We start from the raw sequence: 18,169 nt of genomic DNA on the forward strand, positions 1-18,169 counted from the left end.
TGAGGTGAGGTGAAATGGGGTTCAACGTCGCGTCCAAGATTATTGCACTTATATAGCGACGTACATGTACGTGTGTGTGTTTGTGTGGCTGCTTGTACTAGTCCGGACTGATGCCGATTTATAGTGCTATCTCACTGAGATACCATGCCGCAGTTTAACATGAATACCCCACTCAGACACATTAAATTGACTCCGAGCCGACCAGTCCTTGTTTTAGCCCCTTAATGCCGAGCGCCAGACAGGGTAACAGCAAGTACCATCTTCTTTTGGTATGACGCGGCCGGGGATCGAACCCCGGACCTTCCGCTCTCCGGCGGACGCTCTACCACTAGACCACGGAGGCGGTCTGTTACCCCAAGGACACAATTGGACAATATACTCTCGTATGGTTACTCCCTGAAGCTTTCGTCTTTTTAAGCCTCTATTACCACAGCACATTACACAAAGTCTTGAGTATGTATTGAATGTCTTCATCCTCCTTCCTCCAGGGGACCATGGAATGTATTCTGACAGCTGCCATCACCGGGGTCCTGTTTGCTCTGTTTTCTGGTCAACCGTTGAACATCCTCGGCAGTACAGGGCCTATGTTGGTTCTGGAGATGATCCTCTATCATTTCTGTCAGTAAGTCATCTGATTCAGCCTAATCCTTTTTCAGCCTTTCACACCCACTCCCTCAGTCCCCATCCAAGATAGACACAGGTACATATCAGTACGATACTGGCGGTAGGTGCTCCAAATTATCAGAAATGATCATTGAGAGTGAAACAAATGTCTTGTTTCAGTGATGTAGTTCCGTCTTTGCATGGTGACACGTGACAGCTGTGTTAAGGCGAACAATACTCCTTTGAGGGCGTACTCTTCCTGAACTGCTTTCAGTTAGTGGTAACAAAATAGGATTGTTTTATTATTGTTTTCTAAAAGATGAATTATAAGAGTGAGTAGGTATATGGAGTGAGTTTTAGTAACAGGGGCACTAAGAATAAGATTCACGTACTATGTCAACTTTGGAACGGAATCATGGTCTTGCGCCGGACAAGAGAACGCTTTTTTTAAAAAATGAACACATATCTTTGAAGTTAGTAACATGGCATTTGATCTTTTACCCTCAAATACAGTATATACACACTAAACTGTTTGTACACAATATATTATGCTCTTTTCACTGGGAGTTATATGAATGGGATATGAAACATTTTTAATTTTTTTTACATGAAAGAATTGAAACAAAATCAAGAATGTTAAATGTTTGGTCAATAAAAATCAAAAGAAATATGCGCTTACCAATATACATTCTTTTGTTGTTTTCTAGCGACAACGAACTGGATTTCTTACCATTACGTTGCTGGATTGGGCTTTGGACGGCATTCATATTGCTTCTGATCGTAGCCTTTGACCTCAGCGCCCTGGTTCGATACATCACTCGGTTCACAGAGGAGAGCTTTGCGTGTCTGATCGCCGTCATCTTCATTGCTGAGGCCTTCAAGAAGCTGGTTGGCATCCTGAAAAAGGCCCCCGTCAATACAAGGCCGGACATGGAGCTCATCTATGACTGTGAGTGTTTCCCACCCAACAGCACCAACGAAAATGGAACACTCTGGAACACGACGTTTGGTGACTTGGCCTCCTCCACGGCCATCCCCGTCACCGCCTACCGCATCGAGGATGGCATGGAAGTCCTGAACTCCTCCTTGAACGGCACGATGGACATGGTCATCAACTGGACCACTGTCACCCACGAGGAATGCACCAAGTTTGGCGGTGAATTGATAGGCGAGGGATGTGATACACCCCATTATGTCGGTGATGTCTTCTTCCTGTCCGTTCTGCTGTTCCTCGGGACCTTCGTCGTGGCTTCATCCCTCACCGGCTTCAAGAACAGCAGCTTCTTTCCCACATTTGTAAGTAGCAATTACCAGACCCAATATTACTGTTATTTTGTTGCGCTTCTTTACGTCTTCATACCATCTCCCCGTCAAATAACTTGTTTTCACATGGATGTGCACATCTACGAGAGCCAGTTAATTTCAAAGCCACAATATTACAGTTATGTCTTAGTGTGTAAGATGAATGTTTGTGAAAAGCCCAAAGTGATGTAGATCTTAGCCGATTACCACAGTAGTTAAACTAAAGAGCAGACTTATGGTCCTGAAAACCAAATATTTAATCGGTGCGAATCTATGAGTCGAATGAAGAAGAAGTGGACCTGGGAACCATGCTCCTGTTCCTGCAGGTATCCAACCGATTGTACTACGATTGTTCTACGATTGTTCTACTATCATCTGCAGGTCCGGCAGTCATGCGCTGACTTTGCTGTGCTGATCGCTATCCTGCTCATGGTTGGGATTGACGCAGCTATAGGGATACACACTCCAAAACTGGAAGTCCCAGAAAAGTTTCAGGTATGCTACTATATATTTTATACACAGGTCCGTGAGATCTCGGGTACCAACCTGTTCGGGGGTATCAGAGTAGTGCAGTGTGGTACTTAAATCACTGACAACGTTACTCAATGATTTGAAACAAAACGCATCTGTAACGCCAGTAAAAGGTTACCTGGACCTTAGATCGTTCTGATATGCTTGAACTTTTAATGTTTGTTGGTTGTTTAACGCCGCACAAAGCACTATTCCGGCTATATGACGGTGGTCTCTAAGTAAGAGAGTGTGGACCAGATAATCCAGTGATTGTTATCATGAGCATCGGTCTACGCAATTGGGATACGATCTGTTAGTCGCCTCTTATGACAGGCATAATCGCCTCTTACGACAAGCATGGGTTGCTGAAGACCTTTTCTAACTCGGATCTCACGGAACGCATCATTTTAATAAACATTTTCATATTTCAATTATGTAAATATCCCTGATCACGCGAACTCTAACGTGACTTTGTCACTGCAACTTATCTATAGCCTACACGTGATGACCGAGGATGGTTCGTCAACCCCTGGAGTGACAAGAACCCTTGGTGGATGACCATTGCTGCCGTCGTGCCAGCTCTCCTTGCCACCATCCTCATCTTCATGGATCAGCAGATCACCGCCGTTATCGTCAACAGGAAGGAGAACAAACTAAAGGTTAGCTGAAGAGAAACTCGTTTATCCGGATGGTACCGTTCACATTGAAATTGAACTTGATGAATGAGTCATTAGTGCGGCGTAATGCCCCCTTGTATATATGTCGACCTTCACACTGTGTTCAATTTGTCACTCATGGGGTGTCCAACGTTGTGTTATAACATGATGTTAATGTATGATTTAATTGGAAGAAGATATTGGGTTACAAATTATTATTATTATTATTATTATTATTATTATTGTATTAATACTATGATGATGATGATGATGATGTACAGATTAAAATAGAAAATGCAGCAAAGAGGGTTTGGGTTATGCTGGCACAGTCAGGATAATTAGGCTCATCATCAGCTCAGGGCCCTTGCCCCCTCTACACGCAGCCCAGACAGCGAATGGGACTAGTCAAACCCACCCAGAACCTTTCCGAGAAAGTGAAGACTCCCCAACACTGCAGCCTTCTGCATTACCCAGATTGTCAGAAGGGCTGTATTCCTGGTAGCAAACCCGGGTACTCTCCCAATGTCAGTCAACAGATTGGGAGGTACCAAACCTAAGACACCGAGATTAATGGGGAGTCGGACAACTTGGCACTTGGGATGCAAGAATGACATTTCGAAAGCGAGGTCCGCATATTTGCCATGTTTTTCCTCAATCTTGTCACATTAGTGTCACAAGGGACAGAAAATTCAATGATATATATGATTTCATTGGATTTATCAAAAAGGACAAGATCCGGTTTGTTGGCCTGGATAGGTCTGAGGCTGTATACGGGCCTATTCCATTTTCCATGACGCCCTCTACATATTCTGGGTCGTACCATGGATGGACCTCTGTGTCAAAACTACAAGCATGGCGAAGACAGTAATAAAAAGGATTCAGCCATTCCATAATGTCGCTTAAGATACTGTGTTTATTATTATTATTATTATTATTATTGTCATCATCATCATTATTATTATTATTATTATTATTATTATTACAGAAAGGAAGTGGGTACCATCTGGATATGTTCGTGGTGGCTGTCTGCATCACCTTGTGTTCGCTGCTGGGCCTGCCGTGGTACGTTGCTGCCACCGTCTCTGCCCTCGCTCACGTTATGAGTCTCAAGAAGGAGTCCGAGTGCACTGCCCCCGGCGAAAAACCAACTTTCCTTGGATGCAGGTGCGTGTCATGTACTCTATAAAGCTATATGGGTTTTGAGAGGGGACTTTAACATAGTCAGGCACAGTGATTGAGTGAGTTTGACTTAACGCCACTTATAGCAATATTCCAGCCTATATACCTTCAATTCCCCATGTGAGGATCGGAACCCGGTTCGTTAACCACTTTCTAATCTTCACCTCCTTTTTTAATTTTAACATTGTCTATGTACATCACTATATCATTCACAAAACATTCAGTTCAACAATCACGGAAATCGCTTCCACACAGTCTGTGCAATCAAAATCTTTATAACAATCAACCGATTTATTTATGAAAGACATAAACATATATGAGCATCTTTTAGATGATAACGGTTTATGTCTCAGGATTTATACTAAGATTCATTGTGCAAAAAAAAACGTATGTGCTAGCATGTACCGTCACTTATTTGAGGGGAGTTAAAGTGTTTGCTCGTCACTCCGAAGCCTCGAGTTCGATTCTCCACATGTGTACATTGTGTGAAGCCAATAACTGGAGTCACAGTTGGAATACTACTAGCCGGCTTTAAACCCTACTCACTCACTCACCCACAATGGATATTAGGTTACAATTACCTACGGCAATGGTTACTTCCTTCGATTTAGTCATGTATAATTTGGTTAACACATGTTGATTTGATTTCAGGGAGAGGTTATTGCCTTCGATTTAGTCATGTATGATTTGGTCAACACATGTTGATTCGGATTTCAGGGAGAGGTTATTGCCTTCGATTTAGTCATGTATGATTTGGTCAACACATGTTGATTCGGATTTCAGGGAGCAGCGAGTTACGGCTTTGATGGTCGGTATCCTCAGTGGTCTCTCCGTCCTCTTCACCACAGTTCTAAAGGTAAGTCTTCATCTTGCAACTGTACATCACTAGTTGTGTTTTACAGTTATTTTGGGGTACGTCGAGTAGCCTAGTGGTTAAAGCGTTCGCTTGTCACGCCGAAGACCGGTGTTCGAATCCTGACATGGGTACATTGTGAAGCCCATTTATGGTGCCCCCGCCGTGATATTGCTGGAATATTGCTAAAAGCGGCTTAAAACCATGTCACTAGCAGTCGAATCAATGTTAATGGTTTTGAAAATATAGCTCCTCAATATTGGATTTTGTAAGTACTTTTACAAGAAAGAAAGATTACTTGACGCAAATATCTTTACACAGTTTTCTGTTTGTTATTGCAGTTTATCCCCATGCCTGTGTTGTACGGCGTGTTCCTGTACATGGGAGTGGCTGCCCTCAAGGGTATGCAGGTGAGTAGGCCTTATATCCATCTGTTCCAGTTCAAATGAAATGGCAGTTTTACCGGGTATGGGTCTACGTACAGTAACTGGTTATATCATTTGGTTGCTCTTAATGACCAAGATTAATAACCAAGTGAGCTGTTTTTATGCCGTTTGGCATGATGGCGCGTTTCGAAAAAGGACGAGTTACATCATAGAAGATGTATAAAGCACTGCTTTAATCAAAGGGCTGTGGATAGGGTCAGGTTCAATCACGGGGCAACGCACAGTGACTAGCTTAACAAGGCTTAAACGTCCTGCGAATGTAAGTTCTGCACAAGTTAAATTAGGGTTTCGCTTCCGCTAGTTTATTTACTTCTTTCCACACATAATTTCACTTGAAGGTGTTCTTTAACCTTTGGTGTTCTCACAATCAAGGAAATTAATGTTCCTAGGGCATCCTTTCTCATAATATTGGTTATGAAGGCTGCGAGTTTCATTTCATCATTTCCAGCTGATTCTGATGGACTGTTCTTCTTTTTCAGTTCATCGACCGTCTATTGCTGGTCTTTATGCCCAAGAAATACCAACCAGATTTCACATACCTGCGTCACGTACCTACAAAGAGGGTTCATTTGTTCACCTTAATCCAAGCCTTCTGTCTTGCCGTCCTCTGGGTCATCAAGACCATCAAGTCCGTCTCAATCATTTTCCCTATAATGGTCAGTATGACAGTCTCATCGCGCAGTTAAACTTCACACCAGCAACTGTTGTCTGAGAACTTTTAGTTCACTCCCATTTGGCCAAGGAAGCGTTTCCACAACTCGGTTTCTGCATCACAACTACCGGACATGTTTGTCTAATTAAGTCCATGGGTCTTTTTTTCAAATGTGGACCTACAAACCTCGCGATTCCTTTTACATACATTGCCTGTGGGGATTCATGGTCGGAACTGTTCCCAAGCAACCTATATACCCGTAACAGGCGACTAAATGGACTAGGTGTCAGGCACAGGAACCAGGTGATAGCGTGTATAGCATAGAATATTCCTTAGAAAAAAGATCACACCCCTCTATCCATATAGTCAAGGAGTGACACCCGCAATCTTGGTCCTTATTCAAGATTTCGCACTCGGTTCGAATCACTGCACGACATCGCAAGAAATATGAATGTCACTTATTTCAGCCTATCGATACATGCTGAACAAACCCCCGGGCACACAATCATGATCAGCCGTGGTCACCTTACCTCGTATTTATTTTGAAACAACCATCGGATCTCAACCCTAAGATTCGCCGCCGAGGTAAACAAGATAATAGTGGCCGGAAATAACGTCAGTACACGGTCTTGAACGGCACCAAACTGCCGGGCTAACGAAAGTAAACTCCCATGTTAGTTGGTAGCTGAAAACAAGAAACAAACAAGAAATGGTTATTTGATGTTGATGTTTTTGATAAGTGTGTCATAGGCTGTGTTTTGGACCTTACGTTTGCAGTATTTCGGTGACTGTTTTCAACCTTGTAACGTTTAGATAGCATTTGTAATTTTGGGGACAAATCCAATTTTCAAATGTTCTTTTGCCCAGCAGTTTCGTAACTTTCCGTTTGTACCCTGGAAGACTTGTTTGTGGAGTAACCTACCTCATAACAGTCATATAAGAGGCTGAATTTGGATACCTATTTATTTTACCACAGCTTGTCAGCTATGTTTAAAAAGTGTTGGACTGAGTTTACTGATACTCTATCAACTTCTAGGTTTTAGGCACCTGTTTCGTACGTAAGGGGATGGACTACATCTTTACCCAGCACGAACTGAAATGGTTAGACGACATTATGCCCGAGGCCAACAAGAAGGCGAAGGAAGATGCCAAGAAGAAGGCTCTAGAAGAGGCTGAGGTGAGTTGCCTCCCTTGACTCTCAGTATCAGTCTAACGTAGATGAGTTATCTTTCCTTGGCTACCGACCATAGATGAGTTGTCTTGCCTGAAATATAAATATATTAATACATAGACGATAAGGCGTAAGTTAAAAACGGTGTATCTTAAACAGACACAGATGCCAACTTGTTAACGTCTCAAAAGACCTAGCTGTGTTTCCCAAAGAGTGAATTATCTCATTATTGGTGTTAATGTCATGCTTCTTTCGGACAATGGCCAAACCGTTTTGATTTAATTCGGAAGATCAACTGGGTTGTCTGGCATCAATCTCATTAAAATCCGATCTTAGTGCTTGCTACCCTACTACTTGTTTTTACTTTCAGTCAATGTCAATAGGGAATATAACTGCAGTAATGCAACGTTCATCAACATCACACGCCCACTGCATAAAATTTTAACCTTCTCCATCTGTGTTTTCAGGACCTCCTACAGAACGACTACGACGACAAGATGATGGAGGTAAAATACCACCAGACAAACCTGGGAGAAAAGTTCTCCCCAAAGACCAGGCGATTCTCCACTGACACTGACAGGGTAAATATCTCAGAAGAGATGTCCAAGACGGCTATCTGGCTCAAGATGAAACGGGATAGTGATGACCAGGGGAGGTAATCAGATTGCCCTCGGTGTCGGTTTGGTTCAACCTCTTGCTTGTGCAACCTTGTGGAATGTCCTGCTTTCCCGACGGTGCCTTCACTATCCTGCATGCTTGTGTAGAGTAGATACGTCTGTGGGAGAACAATATATCTTGTGTTTCTTATTGGTTTGGGTTGTTTACCTCCCTGTGTTCATGTGGTCCGTATCTTCATTAGCTAGGCCTTTCGACGTCCCTCTCGCACGTTTTATAGTCCAGTCCCTTGATTGACGAAATCCTTCTTAAGACGACCATGTCCAGATTCGGATTTAAAACATGCAATTCCTTTGTTGAATTGGAAGTTTATTAGGCTTGGTGTCTATATTTATTATCTCTCATTTTCAAACCTACCGGGTGTTGGGGTAGCCTTATGGTTAAAGCGATCGCTCGTCACGCCGAAGGCTCGGGTTCGATGACATCGGGTAATCGGGTACAATGTGAGAATCCGATTTCTGCTGTCACCCACCGTGATATTGCTGGAATGTTCCTAAAAAGCGGCGTAAAACTATACTCACTCACGCCGATCCTTACCACCCCTGCCTTAACCCTACGTCCATCCTCTTGAAGTAAGTTCTCACCCCTATAACCAGGGTGGTTTTATTGTATATGTGAAATGTCAGCTCCCACCCTCAACAAACCCAACTCTCAACAATTCCATCTCAGTGATGTGGACAGCTTTGTGTAAATCTCGATCTTAACTTTATTTAGGTCTGTGCAAAGATCACTGCTGTTAGTCAGTGATGTCAAGCTTGTTCCCATGGACAGTCGCCTGACGTGGGTTAAATAAATAGAAATACCTCCGCTACGCTAAGTATGCCTCCTCCGCTTCAAGCCTCCTCGGTGTCCTCCGCTTCAAGTAGTTTTGCCTTCTGCAACCTTTGCGCTTAAACATGATTAGATGTATGCCGAAATTAATGTATCCTTATCGTTAGCTTTTATGTATGGCATGCTTCAATTGGGTTTTTCTGTTGACTGCATTATGCATCGTATATTTTGCAACTATTGAACTGAATTGCCTATATTGCATATGTTTTGTTAAGAATAAAAAAAGTCACTCCTATTTATTTATTCTGAAAAACAAATGTTGGCTTCATTAGTTTAGACTTAAAAAGTAATTTCGTGTTTGAAAAATCCTAAACAATATAAACGAAAGTATCTAAAAATATTTAGGGTCACAAACATTCTTTATCATACATTTAGATATGATTATATACAAAATCAACTTTAACAAAAAATATTCTTGAAAACTAGGAGACCGCTGTTGGAAGCGAAAGAATACACGCTAGTCAAGGAACAAAAATTGCGCTGTGCGAAACGAATAGTATCGTTTGACGACTTAAATGAGAAATTTACAGTTTATAAAGTTGTTTTTTTTGGAGAGAATAACGAACGGCAAGAAGTGATATTAACAAATGACCATCTGTCATTATTTTGCCTTGGACGTCAACAGTTTGTGTAATGGCAAGACACTTACGAAAAAGGAGGGACAAATTAAGGGAAGGTAACTCTTGTGTGGCAGTAGTTGCGTCACGAATGTCATGTTAACTGCAGTGAAATGTCAAGTGCTGTGTTCACTGCAGTGAAATGTCAAGTGTTATGTTCACTGCAGTGAAATATCAAGTGTTATGTTCACTGCGGTGAAATATCAAATGTCATGTTCACTGCAATGAAAATATCCCCCTTCGCAACTTCGGAAAACCCAGTCTTTATTATCTCGGTTGTTCTATATGTGAAATCCCTCGATTGTATAGTTACTCAAAATACCGCTATTTTGTATATCGAATTTGCAGAACTATGTGAACAACTGGGCCTAAGAGGCGTTGATAAATTGCAATGATTTTAAGAATCTCTTTTTCAACTACATGTACAAGAACGCCAGCAAGAGGTATTGTTATCCGTTTCCTAAAGTTTATGGAAAATGTGCTTTACACTTAAAATTGTTGAAAAATGTTTCAATGTTTCTTTTGGTTTATAAGTAAGATAATATCCTTCCCCTCGTGTTTTATGATATTCAAAACCTTCGGAAGACGCGGGGGTTGGGGAGTGGGGGGTCATCTACACATAAAGATCTGTAATATCAATAAAACAGTTTTGTATTGTTGGTCATGTTCAGAAGGGTATAGCATTTGCGGATTACCCAGGTGTGTTTGGAAATCATGTTAAAGGTTATACAGGTTTTCAGTAAGGCGGTGTGCTTGAAGCGCGAGTGCCTATGCGTGTATTAGCTGGGTACTCTCTTGTATACAGAACCGCATCCAGGTACCCTTCAGTATCCATCCTTAAAGGGGAAGTGTACACGCAAAAATCACTTTCTTTCTTTTTCTAAACAAAACACAATTTTAGAATTAGTTAGTATCTGTGTTTGAAAATATACACTCATTTTTTTTTCACAGTGAAAGTAGGAAGCTCACAATAGTGTGAAAGTGATATGCCGTTATGAGGCCTTTGTTTTACGAGCGAAATAGGCCTGAGTTATCCCCCTTAGATTATGACGTAATTGGTGCCAATTCAACTGGGTCCCTGTCTATTCTCAACGCAAAAGATATCAAGGACCAGTTTGCGGTAAAACAACATGGTCTACGACACACTCCGGCGCAGTGGTGACTCAGCATAACACAATTCTGGCTGGCATCTGAGATGCTAGAATCACAAAACTGTACCTACACCACGTGAAGCGGCTCTAACAAAGCATGATGACGTCATAATGTTTATCAATTGGCACCAATGACGTCATATTGCAAGGGACATAAGCCATGGTGTTTTTGTTATGGAAATAGAACACTTGGAAAATGTGAAAAATATAAATCGTTTTAGTGCAAAAAATATGTTAGTTAAATATGATGTTTTTATATTTTTGTCTATGACACTTCTATGTTAACACTTTTAATGTGGAAAAAGTACAAGAAAAAAAGGTTCATTTCCGTGTGAACTTGCCCTTTAAAGACCGGTGTTGAGATGGGTTTCAAAATTCCAAATGACAACCGAATTGCGAAAGGAAGTGATGAGGGTGTGGCAGAGTCGTACGTGGTATGCATGCGTGTGATGAACCCGGATAAGTCGACGTAGTTTGATGGTTCCACTTTTATTGAGTAAATTAATTCTGTTTGAAACACCCGAATCTTCTGCAGCGATGTTAGATAGGTCTTGTTCCGTTTGGATGATTCCTGGAGTATAGTTAGATTTGTGGCCCATTGTCTTTCTGTAATCAGTGATGGATCCGGTGTTGAGTAACGGGCAAGCGACTGTACATTGTATACCTCCCATCTGGTTCTCGATCCCGACTGGTGCATCTGACGAGCGAGCCACTTGAAGAATTAGACATTACAATCATGTATTTGTTGTTGTTTTTGTTTGTTTGTTTGTTGTTTAACGCTGCACTCAGCTATATGACGGCGGTGTGTCAATAATCGAGTCTGGACCAGACAATCCGGTGATTGATGTCAAGAGCATCGATCCACGCAATTGGGATACGTTGATATGTATCAACCAGGTCAGCGAGCCTGACCTCCCGATACCGTTAGTCGCCTCTACGGCGGTTTCTGAAGACCTATTCTACCCCGGATCTTCACGGGTTTACAATCATGTATATATAAACTAATGTTGTCGTTAATTGCTTGCACAGTGCATGTTTATTTATGCATATATTTGTTTGAATCATTATGTTTAGAAAATATTGTAATAATACGCCGAGTCTTTCAAGAACACGACAATTGTTTCCATAATGAACGTCGTGCACCCGTTACTGACTTGGTTAAGCTGGACGATCCCAGTGGGAATGTAACCGTCCGGTTTATTCGGGTTTCACTGTTGATACATACTGTCTTGGATAGACATTCAGGAGTTAAGAACATGACATGAAACATTCTATAGATAACAACGTCTTTATTGTTGGTAACGGCGTATCAGAGAGTAAGTGAGTGAGTTGGGTTTAACGCCGCTTTTAACAGTATTCCAGTTATATCGCGGCGTGTCAGCTTAATGTGTGAGGAAAGCCCGAAGTGATGCAGGTCTCAGACGTTTACCACTTCGGTGAAACCCACGAGCACGGGTATGGTGCTGACAAACCTAGAAACATATTCCGGGCGAACCGGGATTCGAACAATCATAGGTTTCTGGCGTGCCCAAGGGATGCAACTCTGCACAGCGAATCGCGGCGCCTGAGACGATTGGGCCACCCGTGCCCCCGGTAACGACGTATTATGGTGAATGATGGGACAAGACGTAAACAAGAACCCGTTACAAACAAGCACGTTATCCATAAATGTTTCTTGTTTTCATAGTGATATATACTTACCGCAGCAGGGTAGACTATTTACTGACAGATATGCTATTCAGTAGTAAAGGCCAAATGGCCCACAGTACAACTAAAGTGAAGTTCAGTAAACTATGCTTGTAACGAACACGCTTATAACGAATTGACGGATATATCGAAACTAATTTTTGGTCCCGGCCATTTGTTGTATACAGTAAACTACATTTATAACGATCACCCTTATAACGAACTGACGGATATAACGAACTAAAATGTTTACTGTAGAATATTTAGATGTTACGCATAATGAACGTGTATTTTAGCAGTTCCGTGTAGAAATGTTGAAATGCTCATTGTATTTTCATATATTCGACGCGTTTGACGCATATGACGTATAACTTTCAGGTCAAAGCGCAGAAAGTCTGAGAAGAATGGACGAAATGGACAATCGAACGCCAGTAAACCTAATTTCTATATGGGAGACGAAGAGGAGGCGAAAGAAAGAGAAAGCAAGATATGAACATACACACCAACTTCAAGGAAGGCTAACAAACAACCCTAAGAGGGCCTCAATAATCTTTCACTGCGTGTCTTCCATTGGTCAAACTCGCTAGGGTTAATTCAGTGACCTTTTGACCCGACGAAAAGGTTGTCATATTTTCTCAGAAATCATATTTAAGTGCACTTCAGAACGTTACGACTGATTTCGTTGAAAGGAATAGATTTTTAGACGAAAGAAAATAGGCATTGCCCAGAACAGGCAGTATGTGTGCTTATTAACCTGATCGGCTGAGTAGATGCGTTAACATGAATTGTATATGTCCATTTTCCAGGCGAGTTGTTCAATGCGTAGGAGTATTTTCAAATGACCATAGAGACAAACCGTTTGGTCACATTTTACTAACTGTTGGGCTATACAACATAAATAATTCAGTGTAAGAGTGCAGGAATTATGTCCTTTCCTACAATGTACATATTATTTAAAATTCCCTTTGATTGACAGCTGTCACCCGCCTCAGTGAATGTACATTTCAAGACAATAACATACCAAGGTGCCTTTCACAACAATGCAAGATTCAAGATGTGTTTACTTTCTTATTTTGATGCTGAAATCGGCCTCGTGTATTTTATTACGATTGATTTGACGGTGTATAATCTATTGTATGATTCAGGCCAGATTATATATTTAGAAAAAGTAGGCAAAGAGAGCATTTATGTCTTCTCAATTCCAACACACGTGTACATAGTATCGTTGTTATTTGTAACGAAATGATCCTCTGGATTACGTTCTAATCACACAGAAACATTTTTTTGACAAATCAAAAGCGTAAAACAAAATTGGACAACCACAGCAATATTTTTTGAATGTGCATGTTTAGATTTAATTCTTTCGTTAAAATGTTTAAATTAAGTTGGTTAAACGGAAATTAATCCTAGACAGTGTTCATACAGTGATGTCGGTAGTACAAAATGTAAATATAACAATGTCTGTTTAAATATATGCTATTAAGTAATTGTATGAATTTCACATGTTAGATGTGTGGATTTCACCTATCAGGAATGACATCACATGACGCTGTGCGGAGTCTCCATACCAGCTTATGGATTTCACATGACAAGTATGGATACCAGGTTTTAAATGTGTACACACATCCAATTTCAACTGTACAGTGGTCAAGTGCTACATACACAGAATTCATATATCAGCTATGTCAATTTCATTGATCATCTGTTTGGCAGGTTTGTTTGGAATGTCATGTCCAACTGGATGGATTTCACATTCTGTTGTACGGATTTCACTGTACAACCACAGTACACGGTATCACACTGTACAGCGAAATCATCTGGGTGTTAGATTAATATCAGATCCCGAAATATATATTTACCAAAGATTGCAATGTGTTACCCGGACTCTAAACGTTGTATATATTTTGGTTAATAAAGTCATGACAAACTATTTCATGCTTCTGTTTCAAAGTTTATTCGTTATCAAATATAGAACCCCCAATTTACCGGACAGTACGTTTTCCCATGTAATCGTCTGGATAAGAACATGTCCGGACTATGAAATCCTGAATATTGAGTAATGTTAGTGAGTGAGTTGGGTTTAACGCCGCTTTTAACAGTATTACAGTTATATCACGGCGTGTCAGCTTAATGTGGGAGGAAAGCCCGAAGTGATGCAGGTCTCAGACGTTTACCACTTCGGTGAAACTCACGAGCACGGGTATGGTGCTGACAAACCTAGAAACAAAATCGGCGCGAACTGGGATTCGAACCCACAATCACAGGTTTCTGGCGTGCCCAAGGGACGCAACTGAGTAATGTTAGTGTATTGTTGACGGGGTCATTGTTGTCCGGAATGATGGGTTCTGGAAATCCATTGTCCGGATTAACGAGGTTATACTGTAAACAAAACGATGGAAAAGAGAGCTTTTCGTGTTAATATAGTCGTTATATTCAGAATGGGTACTGACATCATCAGTCTGTGTTGATTCCGGTGGATGCTGACAACCTTTTGTTTAGTGCGGGATTTATGTACACTGATCTAGGTAATCAACACCATTAAGGTTCTAATAGCTTTATACATTGATATTGCCACAGGCGGACTTTATATAACAATGGTATCTTTACAAAAATGGCTTTCATTCTCGTTAGCACAGCGTTTTGCTCCCGCGTGAGAGTAATATATTTAGACGGCTATTTTAACGTGGTTCCATTCCAGTAGGACTGAAACTGCAGCCGTTGTCGTGTGTGTGTGTTTGTGTGTGTGTCTGTGTGTGTCTGTCTGTCTGTCTCTCTGCAGTGCCGTAGCCAGCCGGGGGTGGGGGTGATTTTTTTTATAGAAGACAGTTTTATTTGAATCAAGTTGGGGACAAGTGATACTTGTACAAATATTTGAACCCTACCCACCCCCGACCCACCCCTGTCAAAATACTACGGCCTTGGTCTGTCTGTGAGAGAGATAGAGAGAGTGACCATGTCACAAGTCGAAACCAGAAGTTTATTGATAGAAGTTTATTTCAAACAAATAATCGTGTCAAAGCAAGGTGGGCATGGCCAAATCACACATTCTCTGGCTCAAGGATTGGCCTTTAATGTCATAAATTGCATGGAGAGAAAGTACAAATAAATCTCAAGCATTGTCACGGCATTGCCACTAGAGAGAGAGAGAGTAATCGATGTCAATTGTAGAATATACTGATGGAAATAAATAAGGGAACACATAGTTTTAGACACAGTAAAAGTATATGCTATCATGAGTTCCCAGCCTTGTCTATGGAAACAATGCACACAAACACAACACTTGATTGACATGTTGAATGTGTACAGTTAACCGACAGTAAAGCTTATTTCCCTATATCTACTTTGTTCTGTTATTTGTTTCCATCAGTATTCATGAATTGACAGTGTACAGTCGTTTATCTCCACGTGCATACAGTAAACTACGGTTATAACGAACTTAAAGGGACCACTAATTTTAGTTCGTTATTACCGTAATTCGTTATAAACATATATACAGATGATATACAGCAAATGGCTGGGTAAAAAAAAACAACAGTACGTTATATCCGCAGGTTCGTTATAAGCGTGTTCGTTATAAACGTAGTTTACTGTATACTGTAAAACACCTGGGAGATGCCGGGCCAGATGCTTTTCGGTTGATTTCACCTTGCACCTTTAACGTAATTGTAACATAAATATGTTTTGGCTTGTAATGTGTCCCTTAGTTGTGATAACACACGAGTTCCAGTGAAACAATTTCTTTTGAACAATCGGAACGATATACACCAACAGTGTTCCATACAAAACTACATAACGCTTACACAAAGTAAGTGCTTGTGTAGGGCAACTCAATTATTGTGTCTCGCACTGCTTCTATCGCAAGTTTTCATGAAATAAATTTCAAGAGCTGTGTACTTCTGCAAGTCTTCTTTACGTGGCACTTAAGGAGCTGTTTGAAAGGTTTGACTGAAACATTAAAACTAACCACACAAAACAAAACGTATTTCTTTAGCTTTTTTTCTTTTCTAATAAGCAGCAGACTCTCTGCACATGTACTCAAAAGACCTAATTGAAAATTAACATACCGTTTATAGCTCATGTGCTGAGACACCGGTACAAAAAAAATGCCTGAGACATTATGTTACTAAATTAATACATACATCCCCTGAATACTATTTTTATAACAATGAGTGCATTTCAGAACGTTGAAAAAATTGTTGTTTTCCCTCTATGCGAGAGACATGGTCGTCCGTGCGTTGCATTCTGTAGAATCAAAGAATTACCGGAAACGCCCATGCAGCTTTAAGTGGAGGAATTATGACTTAAGTAGCATGCATTAGGATCGGCATTGAAAGGAAACAATTTGTGTATGACGTTAAAGACCGGTTGTGTAGGTGGACACTCAAAGCATGTAAATAAGTCCCCGGCGAGGCCGAAGAACGATGAGTGCTAAAGGGGAATAAATAAGTGCTGACTTTAAACTTTATAGATGTGAGTTTCTTGTGGCGTAGCCCTTAAGTGTACCTACACTGGTTATTTTTCTAATTTAGAAAGAACTGTCCATATCCTGCGAAGAAACGCCATTCCACTCATTCAACACAAGGGAGTTTGGTTTGTTTGTTTGTTTGTTGTTCAACGCCGCACTCAGAAATATTCCAGCTATATGACGACGATATGTAAATAATCCAGTGATTGAGCATAAGCATGGATCTAAGCAATTGGGATTACATGTATCAACCAAGTCAGCGAACCTAACCACCTGATGCCGTTAGTCGCCTCTTGTGACAGGCGTAGTTGTAGTCGACAAGAATGGGTTGCTGAAGGCCTATTCTAGCCCGGATCTTCACAGGTCTCGCGAAAGTTAGCAGGACTTATAGGTAATATGTCACAACATTTATATTCCATAGTCTTCGGCATCGTGGGTCACAGTCGCGGTGCTGTGCTCCAATGATCAGGGGTGTCATTATACAAGAATAAAGTCAGAATGAAAACGGTTCACGGGTTTATTACCAACAACTAGTTGTACAGGTAGATGACAACAAAAGGACCAGATAAGACCAATCTGCGCTGACAAAGACCACTGATTAATAAAATCAGAGCAAATACACAAATGGCTCAGCTAAGCAACTGTATTACAGCAACAAGTGAGTGAGTGTGTACGGTTTTACACCGCTTTTGGCAATATTCCAGCGGGGGACACCAGAAATGGGCTTCACACATTGTACCCATGTCGGGAATCGATCCCGGGTCTTCGACGTGACGAGCGAACGCTTTAACCACTAGGCTACCTGACCGCCCCTACAGCAACAAAGTGAGAGTAGCTAAAACAACATTTTGACAAGATACAGACAAGATGCATAGACAGCCAATTAAATCGGCTGCGACCAATCAACACCTGCGTTAATTAATTCAACCCTCTAATTAGCGAATAACCTCGGCTGGGTTTAATTATGGGAAATAATATCCGTAAAATAAGTCACTTGGACAATAAAATAGACGAAAACGTTTGAATATCAAACTAGTCTAATTGATAAAAGATTCAGTCACTTTGACTGAACAAGGAAATTCTAAACTTCCAAAAAGTTAGACAATCACGGGAAGGTTGGTTATCCACGGACTAAGTTTAGCTCAATACAACAAGAGTAAGTCAGAACCATATCAAAAGTGCCCCTAACGAAACCTTAGTTTCGAGCGACCATTCAGTAGTATGCCAGTCGTTAACGATCGAACGAAGCCTCGGGTCCAGGCACACCGTCTTGAAAAAGATTAAATATATTGCGCGCGGACCTCGGAGAAGACAATCTCTCCCGGGCAGCGGGGAGTAGAATAGTCTTGGGCGCTTAGCCTAAGTGTGCAAA

The 18,169-nt window shown here is 41.1% G+C and overlaps 1 protein-coding gene across 3 annotated transcripts in view; it reads left to right on the forward strand.

Annotated features, from left to right (window-relative positions):
* LOC139465735 (electroneutral sodium bicarbonate exchanger 1-like) overlaps positions 1-13,242 on the forward strand; it is a 47,895-nt gene extending 34,653 nt beyond the window's left edge. For all 3 annotated transcript variants that reach the window (XM_071247566.1, XM_071247565.1, XM_071247567.1), the window contains 11 exons: positions 489-622; positions 1,311-1,899; positions 2,287-2,400; positions 2,910-3,074; positions 4,057-4,235; positions 5,034-5,106; positions 5,445-5,513; positions 6,029-6,205; positions 7,238-7,378; positions 7,840-8,027; positions 12,711-13,242. In XM_071247566.1, the coding sequence (XP_071103667.1) occupies positions 489-622; positions 1,311-1,899; positions 2,287-2,400; positions 2,910-3,074; positions 4,057-4,235; positions 5,034-5,106; positions 5,445-5,513; positions 6,029-6,205; positions 7,238-7,378; positions 7,840-8,027; positions 12,711-12,825 (1,944 nt within the window). In that variant the 3' untranslated portion in view covers positions 12,826-13,242. The remainder of the gene's footprint in view (positions 1-488; positions 623-1,310; positions 1,900-2,286; positions 2,401-2,909; positions 3,075-4,056; positions 4,236-5,033; positions 5,107-5,444; positions 5,514-6,028; positions 6,206-7,237; positions 7,379-7,839; positions 8,028-12,710) is intronic.
* The last annotated feature ends 4,927 nt before the right edge of the window (positions 13,243-18,169 follow it).

The sequence above is a fragment of the Haliotis cracherodii genome, unplaced genomic scaffold, assembly GCF_022045235.1.
Source record: "Haliotis cracherodii isolate W230 unplaced genomic scaffold, xgHalCrac1.p SCAF_18, whole genome shotgun sequence".
Classification (NCBI taxonomy): domain Eukaryota; kingdom Metazoa; phylum Mollusca; class Gastropoda; order Lepetellida; family Haliotidae; genus Haliotis; species Haliotis cracherodii.